Raw genomic sequence first — 19,322 nt, 5'->3', positions numbered from 1 at the left:
TCAAGTCATTAAATGTGTGTATTGTAGCGAAGTAGTTAGTCAGGGTTGTCAAAACACATACATTTGAACAAGTATAATTAGTGAAAAAAATAACTTACCATCAAGTTTTAGAATGATGACAACACTTTGGTTTATGGCATTGCTCTGTTGTCCAAAGACATGCATGTGTAAGTCGAATACTATCCCTATAGAATCAGTGTGAGACCGAATGCCATCTACCCCAAAACCCTTAGCTGCTCTGTCGGCTCTACCCAACATGCCCCTAATCAAATAAAAAAGAAATCATGCAACGTTTAAAATTGAACTTTTTACTTTTGATAGCCAGATTTCTTCTTTTTTTAGTTTGTGCAAGAGTGTTAGAAGCAGGTCCAAAAACACATTAATAATGATGAACCAAATCTTGGCGTTCGCTCATTACTTCTCCATGGTGCTCTCAGGAGTGATCAGTGTGTCCCGATGTGATGGGATCAGTCTGCCTCTCCGCCTCCTGGGCAACATATGGAGCCCTCCAAGTTAGCGCTAAACTTCCCATCGGCTGTTGTGAAAGTGCGCGGCTAACTGTGGCCCTTCGAGAGCTAATTACAAGCCCTTGTGCATAAACCCTGCTCGGATGTTGCTGTGGGCTGCACTGGCGCGACCGTGGCAAGATCTGTGCTGCCTGCTACATAATAAACACCATTTGCATATAATGTCAGACATCGTACGCTAAATTCTTGTACTGATACCCATTTTGGTCCTCCTTAGTCCTGGTTTAATCCTGGTTCCAATAGTTACAAATTTCGGTTATGTTGAGGAAATTAGTATTGTAAGCCACTTTAGTCAAAAACCAATATGAGGATATTTTTGTTATATCATCCAGCCATATGATTAGTCAATTGTTTGTCATGTGATCGGCTTCATTTTTCAAGCACTTGGAATCTATTACTCAATTTTTAAATAAGAACTGTACCCACGCCCCTATGACTTTCTACTTTCTCATACTTTTTCCACTGAATATCTATTTTGTTAAATATAATACCTCTGCACCTGATGCTTGTTTAATTATTCATTTGATTTGAGACACAACATATTGAAAGAAAAGACATGCCATCTGATCATTAAATTCCTTTGTATGTAAGATATTTGTTCCAGCTGACTATTTTACTATTTGGATTCTGGATGCTCAAATCCTTAACCAAAAACTAATTAGCCTTCACCCTCCAGTGATTACAACCTGTGATTTGTAACAGATAAAAAGGCCCTCTTAAGGGATTCCTACAATACATATTTAGCTGTGGAGTAATTAAGCTGTATTAGACTTCATTCATACCTGCCAGAGTGGAGCAGCGTAGTGCTACACAGTGACTCTTTCAATTAATGGAAATGTCTAAAGCAGTGTTCATCAGGGATCAGTGTGCGGGGTCGCGCCTGCGTTTGTCATGCAGCATGCGCCAACACAATTACACACAGCTAACGCTAACTCAGCCACTGATACTGAGCAGCACCTTACAGTGGGCTGGAAAAACTAGCCTGTAGAGCTGATAACAATGAGTTGTGTTTGCTGGTAGGAATTACATTTCTTAAAGATGCACTATGTAACTTGTCTAGTGAATGGGTCTACCACCTGCCTGTCTTCATGAAGATGCTTTGAATGTTCCACAATACCTTATTAAATCAATATCTTTATGGAAACAATCGGGTGACACCATGTACCCAGTTATAGCAGGTCAGGTTCTATGGAGAGGCAAGACATGCACAGTAAGAATATGTTATTTTTCTGACAGTAGCTCAGTTGGAGTTTCAGTTAGAGTGTTTTGTCCTCTGATCCGGGTAGCGGTTTGGATCCCGCTCTTGACATAAACATCATTGGTAGAGCAATCAGATCCACAGACCCACGTGATGCGATTCTAGCTCCCACAAATGAGTACTGTTGTTGAGTAATAAATTGCTCTTGTTTGTACTGCAAGGCTAATTAAAGTGTAGTGTGTGCGTATATATACATATATGCGTGTGTGTGCGTGTGTGTGTGTATGTATATGTACTTTCAAATTTTGACGACTCTTCCAAATAAAAGTATGCTCCTCCATCTAAGCGAGTATGTCTCTGTGGAAAACTGTAGATTCTAGACTTGTAGGATGGAAACAGCCCAACCTTTTACCAGCTGTAAATCAGGTCTCACTTTGAAGAGGTGGAAAATAAATAATGTGTGAAAGTGCAGTGATTTCAGTGATTTAGGGTTGCAGCTTTGAGCAGCGTATTACTGCAGGTGACAGCCGCTGGCAGATAGGCGGCTCGTGTTGAGAGGAAGGATAAGAGGCTATGACATTATGTCTGCAGGGTTCAGGTGTCAGAGTCACAGCGTGCTCCACTATTACTGGATCAATACGCCTCAGTTTGGACTTATCTGGTGCTCTGTGGTTAGCTGACGCTTCTCTGGGTATATAGGAAGTAAATGCCACTAAAGACCGAATACTTCCTTGTTTCTGGGGCACAGGTGAGAAATATTGGTTTGAGTCCTTTTTGAACAAGTAGAGTTTAAGATGTTCTGTTAAGTGTAAAATGATTTTTCTGAAGTACCACATAAAAATACACTTAAAAATGCTCTTATACACTTACTGATGATAGATTTTAAAGTGTAACACCCAAACCTTGATCCTATCTTCTTGCCTGGTTCATATCTTTTACTGTTTGCTAATAGATGGGCCATATTTTAATATCGTTTAAAGTTTGTGCAGTTTGTATCAGCAGCTGGGGTCAAAATATATCAGCTGTGTACTCTCTGTATCTAGTTATAAAGTGTTTTATTGTCCAATAATCAGGAAGCATACTGTTATCATGCTAGATGTAGTTGTTTAAATCAACTAGTTCTGTTTTTCATGTTTTGCTCGTTTCATGACAGTAAAAATCAGGTAAAGTGTAATACGGCTATCAGCTCTGCATTGTGGTTACATTTGTGGGAGCCCTGTAATATTACATTACATTACATTACATTACACTATAACATTAACAATTATTTGGGATAAAATGGTTGTAGTTTTATTACTATAGAATTGCTCTAGTTATATTCTCCAGCTGGAATGTGCTCTTAAGACCTCTCCTTTATGCTTTAAGGAGAAAATCATGTCATGTCCGCTCTGGTGGAGGAAACAGAGGCAGCCAGAAACAAGGAAAAGTGCGCACTTTCAAGTCTTTCATTAAACTTCTGAGGCGTTGAGTTAATCCTTGCTGTACACAGAACAAAAACTCAGCATTCAACAATTTAAAGGCAGAAGGAAGAGGGAGAGAGGGAAGGGGGGAGAGAGTGAGGAGGGAGACAGGCGGGGGAGGGGTAGCCTGATCGCTACATATTCATATTCCTATGCAGGCGTTATCACTTAAAAGGCTTCCTAATTACAACAACAAGACAAAAACTCCTTGGATTCCTTCCAGACCCACTAAATGATAAAATAAGCTTGCACTCTCTCTCTCCGTCTTAATCTCCGCAAAGCACCTTGGAGCCTCATCTCCCAAATACAGGCGAATGAATGTGAAAATGCCATTTAGAGATGCAGGTGTGACATTTGATAAGAAACTTCTGGATTAAATATGTTCTGCTAATGAGGAACCCAGCTATACCCCATCAGGGCAAACTATTGGTGGGTTTGTGTGCTCGCTGATAACGCTTCCACGCGCAAACATCCAAATTCATTATTAATAAACAGCCGCGGTCCCTCTATCACACACAAAGTCTGGATTCTTCAGTAGAGAGACAGGGATGTAGCTCTTATTAGGAGCAATAGCAGGGGGAGGGAGCAGGCAGAGCATGTAGCTGGGTAGGGGCATATCAACTGTGTTCATATTTAGCTGTTTAGGGCATTTTGGGGGGCGGGCTGAGTTTGAAAGCACATGTTGACGGTGCATTGAATGTTGGAACAAAAGAGTCGAAAGTTTCAAGGGATCTGGCACCGAGCGTAATTCTTTTGCTGTGGCTAATACGGAAAAGAGGGGAAAGGCGGCTAAGCCATTGGTGCAGTAGACTGGGAAGTCCCTGGCCCCCGCTTGACATTTATAATGATTTGGAGCAGATTATAGCCGTAATACTGCTGTAGTCTGTAATGTGGCTCTGTAATGAGGTGTGAGTGCATTACCAGCCCGCCGAAGTTGAAGCTTTTCAGACCTTTAAAAGAAAAGGGAGTGAGCGGTTGAGAGAACAGCACACTCAAATGTATTGCATTCATTGTCAGCGGCACGAGGGGAGAGGGAGGACTCCTGAGGCCGGCCCTGTTCAGGAGAAGTGTCAGTCTAAACCAGCTTAGCTCAGCCAGCCAGCAAAGTGTCTATGTGACAGGCAGCAGCAGAGCGTTATTCGGACCAGTAACTGAGGACCACGTCTACCGCCTGGAAAATTTATATTCAAATAGAAATTAGAAATGGATTGTGTTATTTTGGGGAATGTGGCACTTTGTAAAGGCTGCACAGACTGGTGTAATTCTGAGGGAGCCCTGCCAGCACTCCGCTTTGACAATTATTATTTTGGCCTGCTGGCTTTTTACAGTACCTCGTCAAAATGACAGTGGTGCCAATTCTAAAGTCAGACTCAGAAAATGAATATTCTAAAAGGTGTTAAAAAATGCATGTGTTATCTGCAAAAATAAAAACACAGGTAATTCAGCAAGCGTGTGTGCAAATGAAGGTTGCAGGTGTCGGTGGTCCATTTAAACGCTCTTTATGATGTTAATTAGTTGTTAGCGTAATTTCCAGCCTCCGCCATCAAGCGTGAGAAGTTCACAGACCTGCTGTTAACTGGGAGTCAATGCCATGGCACCAATTCAAGAGCTCCCAAAGAGGACGGCCAGCGATAACGAACAGGTGATGGGGCCTGATGCCTATGGCAGCCGGGCTATTGCAAAGACAATTGAATTTGTAGGGAGAAATGAATCTTCCGGACAGCATATCAAATGTTAAAACAACACACATTGCATGCAATTTGCTTATGCAGGCGGGTGATAAAGTGTGCTTATTTAAAAGATAAACAAAGGGGAATCTCACGCAGTAAATTGTGCATGTGTGTTTATTCCCTATGAGTAACGCCAGAGGTTTATGGGCCCAGACACAGGGAGCCATACTTTATGACTACTCTGTTTGTGTGATAGCAGTATTTATGATATTGGAATTTATGTTGCCCTGTATTCTCTGTCTGTGTGGATGTGTGCGTCTGTGTTTAAATACACTTAAGGAGATTTGCTGTTTGTCTCGACCAAGCGCCTTTCACTGATGTCTCAGGTCAGATTCATTATCCCTGTACACGAGCCTCCCAAGGTTAAACTCAGCACACAAGTTTGCTTTCCCTTTATGCCATTAAAGGAGGCTCTTGTCCAGTCTGTTCTACAGCTAATCCAACTAATAACATTCTGCTTAAGATTTGTGTGAAAGAAAACATTAATATTTGTTATTTTGTTGAATTGTTTTGCTGCGGTCCCCATACAGTAAATGCCCCCACCCATATGGACAGACTGCGGGGCATCCCTCTCCCTCTCTGTCTTCTGAAAAAGGCAAATGGGAAGATTTAGGGATTTCGCCAGAGCTCAACTCTATATTATGTGCTTACTGTGATTTCCGGGGTTCTGTCTATGGGATATTTGTTCCCAGCTTTTGAAGAGGCAACTGCTTATTATATGTCAAGTCTTTTGTCAGTTGTATTATCATTTTCAAGCTCCCAATTGCAGCTATGTCTATCTGTGAAATAAATACTAATATCACTTCTGCTACTGTTACAAAAAAGATTTTCTCATGTAAACATTTGTTTTAGAAAGTGGGGTCAAAAATTGTACTTGATCAGACTATTTATTTTCCCTATTTCCTATTTATTTTATTTAATGAGAACTCAGTAGCTATAGTCACATACTTTCACTTGACCTCTAAGTTGTTGTCTTTTTAATGTGCTGTCGATTATAAACTATCATGGCACACTAGTAAATCTGGCATGCATCATCTCCACTATAAACAGCCTAGTACAATTGGCTGTATATTAACAGGCGTCACTGTATACAGTCCTGTCAGGACTCTATTACGGAGCATGCGCCCGCCCCTTGTTTTGATACAGCAGTAATTTAAAGAGTGATCTTAATTGACTTATTTTTTCCGCATGCCTGTTGGAGCTTGCATGCACTGCAATAAGAGTCTTGTTTCTTTATTGGGCCACACACAATGTACTGAGTTCAATTTTACCATTCATAATGAAGGCAGCCGCGCCATTCAAATGCAGCCATAAGCACACAGCAGATAAGAATTTAATTAAATGTAGATTAAAACCAAACAGGAAAACACACTGGCTGATAATTTTTTATCACGTCCCCTGGTCATATTTTTTTCCTCCCTCATACTTTCGACTTGTTCTTCCTTGGGCAACGTCTTTTCAGCTCTTGCCAAAAAGTGGCACGAAATACCTCGCCACCTCTCTCTCACCGCAGTGCCGTGAGATGGTGCAAAATGCCAAACGGAGGGCGGTCATAGGACTAATCGCGATCGGCATGTCTGGGGGAGGATGGGGTGTAAGGGAAGAATTAGTTGCTTCATCCCAAATTTGCATCGCATTCGAGAGGACGACCCCGGCACTGTAGGCAAGGGGGAACATATCTCACTCTGTGCAGCAACAATTAAATATTACCCACAATGCCGTAGAAATGTCACCTTCAGTATCAAATTGTCCATAGTTGCTAAACATGGTGTTACAGAGAGTGCCTGGAAAGCATGCCTGGGCAGTGCAATCTTGGTTTTATTTATTTATTTAAGCAGCATCAGCTAACACAGTGTAGAGTGTAGTGGAGCTGGTGATCCTCAGGCGCTAATAGTGTGCTGAACTCCACTGGGGATACAAGCCAACAGAAACAACTGCAGCCTTGTCAGGGATTTCCCACCAGTGCAACATTACACCGCTCTGTGAACATCCGCCAAACTTGGACCAAATAAACTTTATTTTGAAGAGTTTTGTGAATTTAATGAAAGCACTTTTCAATTAATGCATTTCAGTTGAAGACGTACATTAATTTGGCACCATCTGGTCTACTTATCATGTCACATTTTTCACTTGCATCCAGATTTTTTGCGATTTTAGACAGCTGTTTGTGAAATTAAAATTATGAAAACAAATGTCTGCTCAATAAATTGCTTCTTTCACTCAAAAGTAAGTCTGCATATATGCACGTTGATGCTGTACATGATCATTTGAATATTTTTATGGTATAGAAGTCCTGCTGCTCTATTAGCACAGAGGTTACGGACATGCTCGTCCTGGCTGCTAACATGGCAGAGGGCTTTTCTGTGCCACCTCCATAGCGGCCGGTGCCCGTTCGATGCCCGCCTTGCACCATGGTGCTGCCTCTCAGTTCCACTCTATTACCCGCATGCGGGCGATTGGCCCTTTCTGTGGGGAAAAGAGCAATTTCCTGTCGCAGTCTGTTTGATCAAGTGCTAAACCCTTGTGATCAATAGAGAGACAGATGTCGGCTCCAGATGGCCGCGTGGTGATACCTGGGGCATCGCGGGGCTTGCCAGGACCACAGAATGGCAATGAGCAAGGGCAGCTCCCGATGCACCAGACACAATATGACACACACAATTAGACCTTTAAGCCAAAGATTATTTATCTCTGCTGCAAACCCACACTACATTTAATTAGCACATACTTTTGCAATATAAGATCATGTGAGCAGAGACAAAGAGCATGCTGGGAGTGTGGATGCATTGAGTGGAGCAAAACGATTTACAGAAGAATGAATACCAGGCCAAAATACTGTATTCAATTTTTTAAATAATAATAACATTTTCTTATAACCAGATCAGTCATTTTGATTTCCAAAATGGATGGCAGGTGCCTTTCTCTGGCTCTGTTTTTCTGTGGATAGAAAAGAATTGCCAACACCAGAAGGCCAGAATAGACCTTTTTCCAAAAAGGAGAGACAGAGGAGGAGAGAGTTCCCATTTTTTAAACAGCGAGCATTTGCATTAGGCCTGGCATGCAGCACACTCCCCCTCACAGTCAGCGTGGCCAGCCCATGTGGTGCGGGGTGCAGCCATGTTGGAGCAGGCACTGAGGCTCTCTGCACTGGCCCTCGGCCGCTCACCTGCTCCCGCTGAGGCATGATGGGAAGGAGGACATGGGCCATGGGGCCACAGCTGGAGGGGAGGGAGGTGAGCTCTGCTCTGGTGCGAGGGGTCTCCCAGTCCCATTAGCAGGGCCTGGTCCGGACGGGCCCCTGAGCAGCCGGCCTCCTCAGCGGGGGCCGCAGTAAACACATGTCGACCGGCCACAACCGGCCCATACCGCCCTACCCGCAGAGCCGGTGCACTAATAGAGAGCTCCATGGACAAACCTGTCCAAATAAAGAATAAAGAGGAGAGGAGCCAGTCAGAGCTTTAATAGTCTCCTCCAGTGAGAGTGGACAGGACACTCTAGAGTGTGGCAGCTAATGAGGAGGAGCTTTGTACTGCACCATTATTGTCTCACTGACAGCCCACAGCCCACCGCCTCTTATAGAAACTCCAGCATCTTTGCAGTTTTCCTTTGCTGCTCATGTTTCTTTTTCCTTTTCAAAATTACATACTTTTAATATGACAAATCTTGCACGATCATTTCCAACTCAATTAAACACAGGTGTGCAGATGTAATTAATTTTGAGCAAATAAGATGAAAATTGTTGAGCTTTATAAATGTTAGTTAATTTAAAGCAAAGCAGCTGTTCATTTCAGTTCTTGTAGAAAACAGTTACTGTCTTATTCATGTTTGTATTGTGAAAATGCTGCTCGACTTCCCACAGAGAAGTCAGACAAATTCTAACTGACTAAAAGATGTGTTAAATCATTACTGCAGTGTTTTGTCTCTAAAACACTGTCAGGTGAGTGTTAAATGACAGAGCTGCCCCATGTCTTTGTTATGTGCACATACACTGTGTGTGGAGGTTGTGTATGGGGCTCTCCCGGGAAGACTTTTTAATTTGTGGATTCTGACCCACATGCCATTCACTCAAGGCCATTCATGAGCTGTGGTACCGGCTGGGTCTGCAAAAAACACTTGATGCTAAAATTAGTCCGATCACACACTGAAGAGCAGAGGATTCTTCAATGGTTCTTCAATGTGGTTCTTTGTTAATAATAATCATTTGAAAAATGAGCCAATTTGTATCATACAACTCCATCATTTTAAGGAAACTGTGATTATACTGTTGTTTTTAAAACAATGTAAAAAAAAAACAAAACAAAAACCATTATAAAACATTAATTGTGGTACAATCTTCATTTTAACATGATTGAAATTAAGTAAGAAGACACAATACTATAAAACTTAAAACAATACTATAAAACTTAAAAACAAATAACAATATTATCACTATCCCAGAGCTCTGTCTCATTAAAAATGCAAAAATGCAAACAAAAATACACATCATTATTATAAGTTATTTCACAGGAAAGTAAGAAGTAACTTGGATAGACCTTGCTGTGCTGCTATGCCATGTATAAGGGGTCCTGACTTGAGCCTGAGCAGAGTCCACAGCAAAATGTGGGCCTCTGAGGCTTGAGCATGAGAAGAGTGCCTCCTAGTGGATGATAGAGGAAACACTATAGGAACGGGCTGAATTGGAGAGAGAGGTGCTGCCAAAGTGTGTCAAGTGAAAGAATAGTAGTGTCAGCTAATTGTAGTTTAGCGTAGCATTAATAATAGTAAGCTTGTTTGAATTCTGTTCCAACTCAGCGTTTTCTTTTCTAATTCGGTTGTAAAAATAGCTTGACAGTCATTCTAACACGTCTGATGATCTCGAAACAATCCAAATATTTACCAGCATTCATGAGGTAGATTTTGTTTAGTGTTTGTCAGCGCTGATATGCTCATTATACAGACAAGATAGTCATTTCCATAAAATCACAATTGAGTGTATTAGTTTGTCGTTTTGTAATGGGTTCTAGTGGATGTAAAATAAAGAAAAGGTGATGACATGCAGCTACTTGATATTCGTAGGTGTTGGCGAGCATGTTCCTATTTGACCAGGAGGGTCTGGAGCTGATTGGGAGACAAGCTAGAGTAGAGGTCTTTAATTACGCGCCTGTCTTTTGGCTTCAGGCATCACTGGCCCCACTTCACAATTAAGACCAGTAGTTAGTGTGCAGCCAATAGACACAGACAGGAGCAAGGGAAGAAAAGGAAGTTTCACATCAACAACAAAGAAAAATGTAAGCCTCTTTCTCCAGTAATGTAGATGGGAGCACTTTAATTTGTTTTAACTGGGCCATGCATTTAAATTGACATATCCTCACATGCTTTTTTTTTCTCCCAGTCAAAGCAGAGGTTGCTAGAACGTGGGTCTCTGATACATTTATTAGTAGAATTTTCTTCAATACGCATTTTAACTTCTGCTTATTTGTGACATTGTTTTTCACTATACGCTCTACACACCAACAACACATCTACACATAATTTCTTTATTTATTGGTATCACTTAAGTTTAAGTAGCACATATTAATTGTTAACAGACATATTAAGTAAATAGGATGGTTGTTAGTATATATGTATTAATGCTCTTGTCTGTATGCCCTATTACAAGTATTTAGCCTTGAACCATTTTTCCCCAGTAACTACCACTAACTACTAGCAAACCAATCACCACATCCATCGCAACTGATCCCTACACTTAAGTGTTACCAAATTTATATGTACATTATTGTATGCTTGATTACATCTCCCTACTACTGTTACTACTTAACTGATATATTTGGAAGTTTACAACTACTATATATTTGGTTTAGTAATTACTTCTGGTTGTGTATTGAGTGAATTAACAATACTCCAACTTCCCCCTCCCCATGGGTGTTTTGATACATGATCAGATGGTGCCATAGGTCTAATGTTAGTTTTCCCCAAATGCCCGTTAAGCCCCTCCCTCCCTCATATGTGAATAGGACTGTACTCCAATGCCGTAATGGCCACTGCAATGGTAATGTGTTTGGACAGATGGGCGAGGCAAGTGCTGATGCGGTGCTTAACTACGCATTTTACAGCTAAACTATTAAAGAGTTGCGCTGTTTACACACCAGCATTTGAATACCTGTCTTCAGGCCAGTTTAATTATCCCGGCCCTTCTGTTATTCCCGCCGCTTTGTTGTCTCTGAGCTTTGCACCAGGCATGAGAGATTTGTTTGCAGCTTCATTAAGATATGGTTCTGGTAGCGGTTTGCAGGGTGCGGAAAAATTTGTTTGTGCTCAAGTATCTTTGCTCTGTTCTCCCCTGCAATGCACCCCCATACGTATAAAGATAATGTGTGCATCCATTTTCTTATAAAGTCATTTAAAGTCAGAAAATTAAAGAAATGCCCCATGATGCCTGCACTTTGAAATCTCTCAGAGCTTTAGGCAAAAGGGGCGGAGACACAGTGCCCTGTGATTCATTGGTAGACCTTTGATTGGTTTAGGAGCACTTAGAGGGGAAAGGGTTTGCATTATAATGTGTTTTATGGATTCCTTCATATGTTCCTCTTCAATGGTATGTTCAAATGGAGCATTAATCAAAGAAAGTGCAGGGTGAGGGCATGGAGCCAACCCAGCCAGAGTTGTGGGCCGGCTGTAGAAGCAGTGGTTTTTAATTATCTGGACGACGTACAGGATGCCGTTTTTGATTGTTTTAATGAGGCAGCTGGCTTATTGTCTCCCCTTAATTCCTCCATTGTTTTTAGAATATGTCATAGTTCTTTATTCTTTTATCAGGTGCTCTGCAGGAGGATTTAGACAATAGCCTTCATTCCAACTGCATTGGCCACTGCACAAAGGCGGCTCACTGCAGACAGTTAGCCGGCAAACAAGTGCAAATCACCACTACACTTCTGCAGCCTCTCCTCCAGTTTTCTGACTCACACTTTGGCCTCTGGCTCTGACATCTAACCCTCTCTTGACACCTGTATTGACAAAGATATTGCAGGGTTAAGAAATCGTCATAATCGCTAAAACTGTAAAATGTAAAGTGATTCTCTGTGATATACCACAATCCTGCACCAAATTACAACAAAAATATTCAGATAAGAGATGCATTCATGACTCACATTTATAAGCGCATGTTCTGAATTCAAATCTAGGTTGTTGGGTAGCTTTGTCTATCCCAGATTTCTCTCTAATTTTAGGGTTTGTTTTTTATGTAATCAAATATCATAAAGGAACAAATTAAATCGCTACAAAAAAGGTCACACTTTGGCAATTTCGTGTTTCCTGTTAATCTCAATTGGAAGGCATGTTTAGGGGAAAAGTACAATCGACAAGTCCATATGTCACTCTGCATTAACTTGCATTTTTACATTCACTGCCTAGAAAAGGTAAATTCTATAGTTTATGCATGACAAATTGTAAGCTTGTGCGCACACTGGTGTTATCACAAAGGTGATCGTGAGGACAATATAATGATGACAGTTGAGTTCCTGCAGCATCACCCTGCTCCTCTTGCTCTTGGCTGGGTAACTTTACCAGAATGCTGCCTCAGTGTTTGGTGTTGCTCTGAGAAAGTGGGACATCCTCAATCCTCAAACTCTCTTCTCACTTACGCACACACAACAGATGGATGTGTAGCAGTCTTGGCTAAAGGAATGCTGTCACACTGTATATTCAATGCTTTCAAAATGCAATAGAACATTTTCATCCAGCTACATAATCTACTTTATTTCAGCTGAGTAGAGCATTCAACTCCTTTGATTTAGATTGATCCAAAAACATTGAAGCCTATCTTAGCATCTTCTCCGGTTCATAATTCTCTTTGTAAACCAAGTGTTTCAGAACTAAGCGCTACTTCACACGGGAGAGGAGAGACTTTTTTTGTGGCTGCGATATATTCCCTGCCATTGTCGGGTGGCAGTTTGTATCTACCTTGATGGTAACTTGGGCAGACAGTGGAGAGGAGTTTTGTTATTTTAATTAGAAGATAAAAATTCAAAGGGGCTCTCCAGGCAGTGTGTGGTATGACAGAATCAGAAAGATGAAGTGCGGCAGGCCTGAAGTGTGCGTAGCGTCACAGCAGATTGTCCGACAGATAGGAGCTGCTCTTTAAAGTGGCAATGACGTGCACGCTCTCAGCCATGCACACAAATGCCATTCAGAAAGATACCATATTTTAAAAGTATTTACTTCTTATGACATCTTTGTGCTGGTTCAAGCCATACCTCTGCAGCTAGTAAGTTTTCTTTAATTTAGGCTAAAAACGTACCCTCCGTTCAGGTCAAATGCTGGCTTTAGTGGCTTATTGAACAGCCTGTCAGAGGAACTTTTGCTCTGGCACTGAGCTATGGTTTTGGCACCTAGTAATAACCATTTAAACAATAGCCTTTTTAAAATCGGGTACTGAAATGCAATTAATGAATATGCTGAAAAAGCTTGTAGTTAAAGAAAATTGAGGCCTATGTTATTTGGTGGCTGAGCTGAGCTGGTTAAATCCTAGTGAGTTGAGGTTGTGTGTAAACAGGAGTAATCAGTGCTGCACACGTGTGGCTCTGTCTCCTCTTGTCCTCAGCCTCTGTAGCTCTCCTCAGAAGTCTCTTTGTCTCGCAGCAGCCAGGGCGCACATCACATGTCCCCTCTCAGCCTGACACTCCGTCGGTATGTTTGCACATCTTTGAAAGCTAACAGCGTGCTTTAATTAATTGTCCAGCTTTCCTCAGAAACAATGTCCTAATTCTGCCATTTAGTGGGAGCGTATCATAGTTTGTTGTTATCTCCCCAGCCAGATTTCTGTAAATAGTCATATTAAAAACTTTAATCTCTTCAATGGAAAATGAAGTGCAGCTGAAAAGCCTGTCATGTGCAGAGATAAATATTATCTAAAGCTAAAACCTTCACTCTCTGCCTCTCCCCTCCCTCCTCACAGCCCTCCCCTCTCTCACTTAATGAATATGTTCAGAAGATTTCAGAGCAATGCTTAATCCCAAAACATAACAATCTAATGGCACAGAGGACCTGTATACCAGCTGACAATGGTGCCGCTTATCGAATGTGTTTTCAATGTCAATTGCAAATTACAGTAAAATGTGTTCTACTTTAGGACTTTAAGAGTATGTATTGTACTTAAATAATATTTACAATATGTTCTTTACACTTTAACGCTTTTCAGAACATTATCGTGCAACATATAACAACATCAACTACCATTACCCAAACACCTTTCTGCCTTACCTTACATTGAAGGCCAGTTGTCTTTAAAAATCTTTATCTCTGTGTTTTGCCAGGTGGTCAGCTGTGGTGTACCACCACTAAGAACATGATGGAGGATGAGGAGCTGGTGGCATTTGCAGTGGACTTTGACTCTCGTCTGCAGGCGGTGAATCACATGTCTCTGAGCGAGGGCATGTACCCAGCGCGGCTTTTGGACAGTATCCAGCTCCTGCCACAGCAGGCTGCCATGGCCTCCATCCTGCCCACTGCCATCGTCAATAGTGAGTGTACACGCAGCAGCATGCACACTGCTGGAACCAGGCGAGCTTTTGTTTAGGGACACACAATCGCTCTTGTGTCTTTCCTCTCACACACACCAACACAGTCTGCATTCAGTCACCTGCTTAACAAGAAGCACCGTCTCCGCCGGGCCTAGATTAACCCAGATGAGTCCCTGTGCAGAAGATAAGAGCTATCGACCTTCAAGTTTTGGGTTCACACAAACAGATTGGAGCTCAAACTAACATGTTAATTGCAAAATACAGGCCTCATGCAAATAGTGCGTGTTTACTTAGCAAAGGCTATCTGGGTTCAGCACAACAGGGAGGCTTCTGTAAGCAGATGGTCTAGTGTTCTTGTTTGCCCTTGAGAAAGAGCACCAAGCCAGTTGTAGCAAGCAAGATATGCAAGGGCTGAGGATTTGGAGGGAAAGCTTTTTAACTGTAGGAAGAGTCTGTATGTGTCTGTGTGCGGTCTTTATCTGTACATGTTAGAATATGAAAGTATGGGATAGATTCTGATATCACAACCTCTTTGTCCTCTCTGTCCTCTCAGAGGACATCTTCCCCTGTAAAGCCTGTGGAATCTGGTTTCGGAGTGAGAGGAACCTACAGGCCCATTTGATGTACTACTGCAGCGGGCGGCAGAGGGAGCCAGAGACAGTGGTGGAGGACAGTGACACAGGGCCACACCAGACTCCCAGCACCTGTCCATTTCCTCAGTGTAACAAGAGCTTCTCTGGAGCCCGTGCACTGGAAATACACTTGAGCACTGCACATAGTGGTGAGTGAACAAGAAAATAACCACACAAATCGTATTCATGCATGGGACATGTTGGTAAAATGTATTGTGAAGACATATTCATATTTGAATACTTTTGTCATAGAATCAACATATGTCTCTGTCAGCAAATAAAGCTGACATACATTAGTCAGACTCAGAATAATGCATTGAAGCAAATACTCTTGGCATAATGCATGAGCATGTGATTCTTCCATAGTTTGCTGTAAAGCAGAAGTGGGAGGCAAGATTCTGAGCATTTCTCCCTTTTATCTTCTTCGCAGGTGTCAAAATGGAAGAGAGCCTCCCTCCTGGCACCAGCTTGAAATGCACAATCTGTAACTACACGGCAGATTCTCTTATTACATTCCAGCATCACATCATGTCTCACCTGTCACAGGCGGCCTTCAGATGCAATCACTGCCATATCAGCTTCCAGAGCCACAGGGAACTCTTACAGCATCAGGACTTACACGGGCATGGCAGCAAACTTCACAGAGAGGGCGATGGCACGGAGCTGTCCCCCAGGGGGCCGGAGGAGAGCCTGCAGCAGGCCCGAGCTGATCTGAACAGGAAGGACGCTCTTCTGGGGAGTCCCAAAGGGGCCCTCACCAAGGAGCCCAGTACAGACGGGGAGGCTGACAAAGCTGAGAAGAAGCCCATGCTCTCTGCTCAGAAGGGAGAGGCCCACCCAGGCAGCAAGGCCAGTTTTTCTTACACTCGGATCAAATCTGAACCTTCCAGCCCCCGACTGGCCTCCTCCCCTGTGCAGCATAACATGCCTACATTTCCCATGGGTCCATTCTTGTCTCAGTTTGCTTTCTCCCAAGATATTTCAGTAGTCCCACAGGCTTCTGAAATTCTGGCAAAAATGTCAGAGCTAGTTCACCGGAGACTGCGCCACGGAGGGAACAGTTACCCCCCTGTCATCTATAGCCCTCTCATGCCCAAAGGGGCCACCTGTTTCGAATGCAATATCACTTTCAGTAACCTGGACAACTATTTGGTTCACAAAAAGCACTACTGTAATAGCCGCTGGCAACACATGACAAAGTCTCCGGACTTTTCTGCCTTGTCTGATAAGATCCCTGAGGCAGTGAGCCCCAACAGTGGACACAGTTCTGTTAGCATGTTAGCAGGCTGCCACCCAACAGAAACTGACAGCCATCTGATGCAGTCTGCCTGTCTAAACTCCAATGTGCTGGACATGATCAATGCAGGGAAAGGAGCAGATAAGGATCTAGCTGGACAGGTGAAGAAGGTCTCCACTCCGACAGGGACAGAGGACAGGCTCAATGGCAAACCATTGGAGGGGAAAAGCCCCAGTACAGGTTTAGTAGAAAGTGACAATGACCCAAACAAGACAACTTGCGAAGCCTGCAATATAACTTTCAGTCGCCACGAGACCTTCATGGTCCATAAGCAGTACTATTGTGCGACACGTCATGACCCCCCCATGAAACGCATGTCTGCTAACAAGGTTCCATCCATGCAGAGGACCATGAGGACCCGCAAGCGCCGGAAAATGTACGAGATGTGTCTCCCTGACCAGGAGCACTCAAGACCTCCAATCGGACAACCAGGTTTCCTGGGTGTTCCTCCAATGAACCCTTGTACATCCCAGGAGGCTGTAGACAACATCACTGATCGCTTCCACCCACGCTGTGATCTGTTCCCCAGCATGGTCCCCAAACACCTGGAGGCCTCTCTGACTGTCACTAAACCTATTCTTCCCGCCAAATGCAGTACAACAGAGCAGCAGGAAATCGATGCTCCAATTGATCTGAGCAAAAAGTGTTCACCAGGTTCTGACAAAACATGCATCTCCCCAAAAAGACTCTTGGATTATCATGAATGTGCGGTTTGCAAGATAAGTTTTAACAAAGTGGAGAACTACCTGGCACACAAACAAAACTTCTGTCCTGCCGGAGCTCAGCCTCAACCGCCACAGCCACAAGCGCACAATGAGACTGGCAGCCTTGATACAACTGTATTTACAGAAGTGAAGAGTGAAACCAATAACAATCCTGATGACATATTTGATAAGAGCCCGGGCAAATGTGAGAAGAATGGCAATGGGAAGGTGCTTGTGCAGAATGGAGGCATGTTCCCCCCTCACCTGGGGCCTGTCCCAGGACTCAAGCCTTTTGCTGAACCCCAGCTCATCCCTTCAAAGGACGAGAACAAGAATGTGTTTCTGCCCCACTGCCTTTATCCTGGGGCAATAAAAAAGGTTAAAGGTCCGGAACAAATATCCCCTTATTTTGGAATAAAGCCTACTGATTATGGGTCTGCAGGAGGAGCAGGTCAGGGTGAGCTCATGGAACAGGAGCAGAGTGTGAATGGAGGCAGTGCTACTGTTGGAGGGGACACAGGAACAACTCCCCAGCAACCTGCCTCCAACGGCTGCCCCCACCCTGGCAAAGAGCCCCTTCCTCTGATGCCCAAAAACCGCAGCATGGTCATTGTCAACGGGGGACACAAGCCAGAGGACTGTACAGACACGGCTCCTCCACAACAGGAGAACCAGCCTCAGCCGGAGGGCCAGCCCCCCAGTGCCTCTCCCACGTGGGCCAGTGAGAACCAGAGCAACACCAACGAGAACATGTCCCCCTCCGCTAAGTCCCCAAGTGAGGAGGCAGCGCCCACCGTTAATAAAGGCGTGAATGGAGCTGGGAGTGGAAAGTACTGCCGCCTCTGTGACATCCAGTTCAACAATCTGTCAAACTTTATAACCCATAAGAAGTTTTACTGTTCTTCACATGCGGCAGAGCATGTAAAATAAGTGCAGAAGAACACAAACTGTTACTCCCTTTGCCCTAATATTCCCTTGAACTTTGACTCCTTTTTCCTCTTTGTTTTGGTACACTGTTGTGTCTGAAATAGTGCATCATGCAGTGCTATCTGCTGCTTGTGGACAATCAAGAGAAGCTTCTTCTTTCATTGTTTTACGACTTAAACATGCAAAACCATTGGTTAAAAAAGAAAGAAAAATAAATCAAGAATAATATTGGTGCCACTTTCACATTAATTTATTTTACAATCAGTATTAATAGGAGTAGTGATCTTAATTTAAATTCAAAATGAAATTTATATCAGAGTTGTTTGTAATGTTATTGTATAGTCATTCTTGTGTAGCACACATATTGTTTACACTGTATTGTAGGCTCAATGAAACAATAGACAATACAAAATGAGATGCATTTTAGACACAAAATAGCTACTGAGGCACTTGTATATTCTTTTTTGCTGAACCACTTTCTGTATATGCCCGAAATGTCACTAGCAGATGTTACTAATGACATGTTACTGACATGTTAGCCTTCAATATCAGTTTGAGGGTGATCAGGCACTATCCTGCAGATGACTTGGGGCACATACACTTGGCTTTGCATACATCTGTGGCTGTTTGTCCCTGTCTTTTTTCTTCAACTCAGATGTGGATGTTTTCATGAGGATGGCAGCATTCTTGTATAGTACTTGTATTTCTGTTTGATGATACACTTTGGTCTCCCTTTTTGAATTTTGCTCTCAATGCAATACTCTGTAAATGAGGGAACATTACTGAAAGCAGTATTATGATGGGGACTGTGCATATAATTATTTGTAACCCCAAAGGGAAAAAAGAATTTAAGTTTATTGCTGGTGGATGGGTGGGAGGTCAGTGGGGATACTGATGTAAAATGATCATTCCAATGTCCTGACTGTGGGAGAAAATGTTTCTTAAAACGTTGTTGCTATGCATGTATATGGATGGAATTAAATTCCAGATCTGTTGGAAATTTTTATTTTGATGTGGTGTCATAATTAAACTTAAATCCTCAGGATAAACACATCTCAGTGGTCTTTTTTAATTATTTTTCATCAGATCAGATGTAGAGTGATTTATCGGTCTCAGATCAGAGACATACTGTGGCATTTGTAAAGAGCACCAGAGCATTGAACATATTTCCTTATGGACTCTGGACTCAGTCCAGGCCAGGGATATTGTGGAACGATGAATGCTCAACCAACTGAGGGATGGAGCTTTAAAAATTTCCAACAATCCAACAAAGCCTATTTTACCTTTTGTAAATATTAAGATATCGTTGGCTTATTTTACAACTAGAGAATTAAACATTATTCCATTGTT

At 42.7% G+C, this 19,322-nt stretch overlaps 1 protein-coding gene across 1 annotated transcript in view; it reads left to right on the top strand.

Annotated features, from left to right (window-relative positions):
* The window catches only part of zfpm2a (zinc finger protein, FOG family member 2a), a 121,747-nt gene extending 102,721 nt beyond the window's left edge, over positions 1-19,026 (top strand). The window contains exons 6-8 of the mRNA XM_055227527.1: positions 14,206-14,412; positions 14,966-15,193; positions 15,475-19,026. Coding sequence (XP_055083502.1) covers positions 14,206-14,412; positions 14,966-15,193; positions 15,475-17,975 — 2,936 coding nt within the window. The 3' untranslated portion in view covers positions 17,976-19,026. The remainder of the gene's footprint in view (positions 1-14,205; positions 14,413-14,965; positions 15,194-15,474) is intronic.
* The last annotated feature ends 296 nt before the right edge of the window (positions 19,027-19,322 follow it).

The sequence above is a fragment of the Periophthalmus magnuspinnatus genome, chromosome 16, assembly GCF_009829125.3.
Source record: "Periophthalmus magnuspinnatus isolate fPerMag1 chromosome 16, fPerMag1.2.pri, whole genome shotgun sequence".
Lineage (NCBI taxonomy): Eukaryota > Metazoa > Chordata > Actinopteri > Gobiiformes > Gobiidae > Periophthalmus > Periophthalmus magnuspinnatus.
This window is presented reverse-complemented; position numbering and strand designations above follow the sequence as displayed.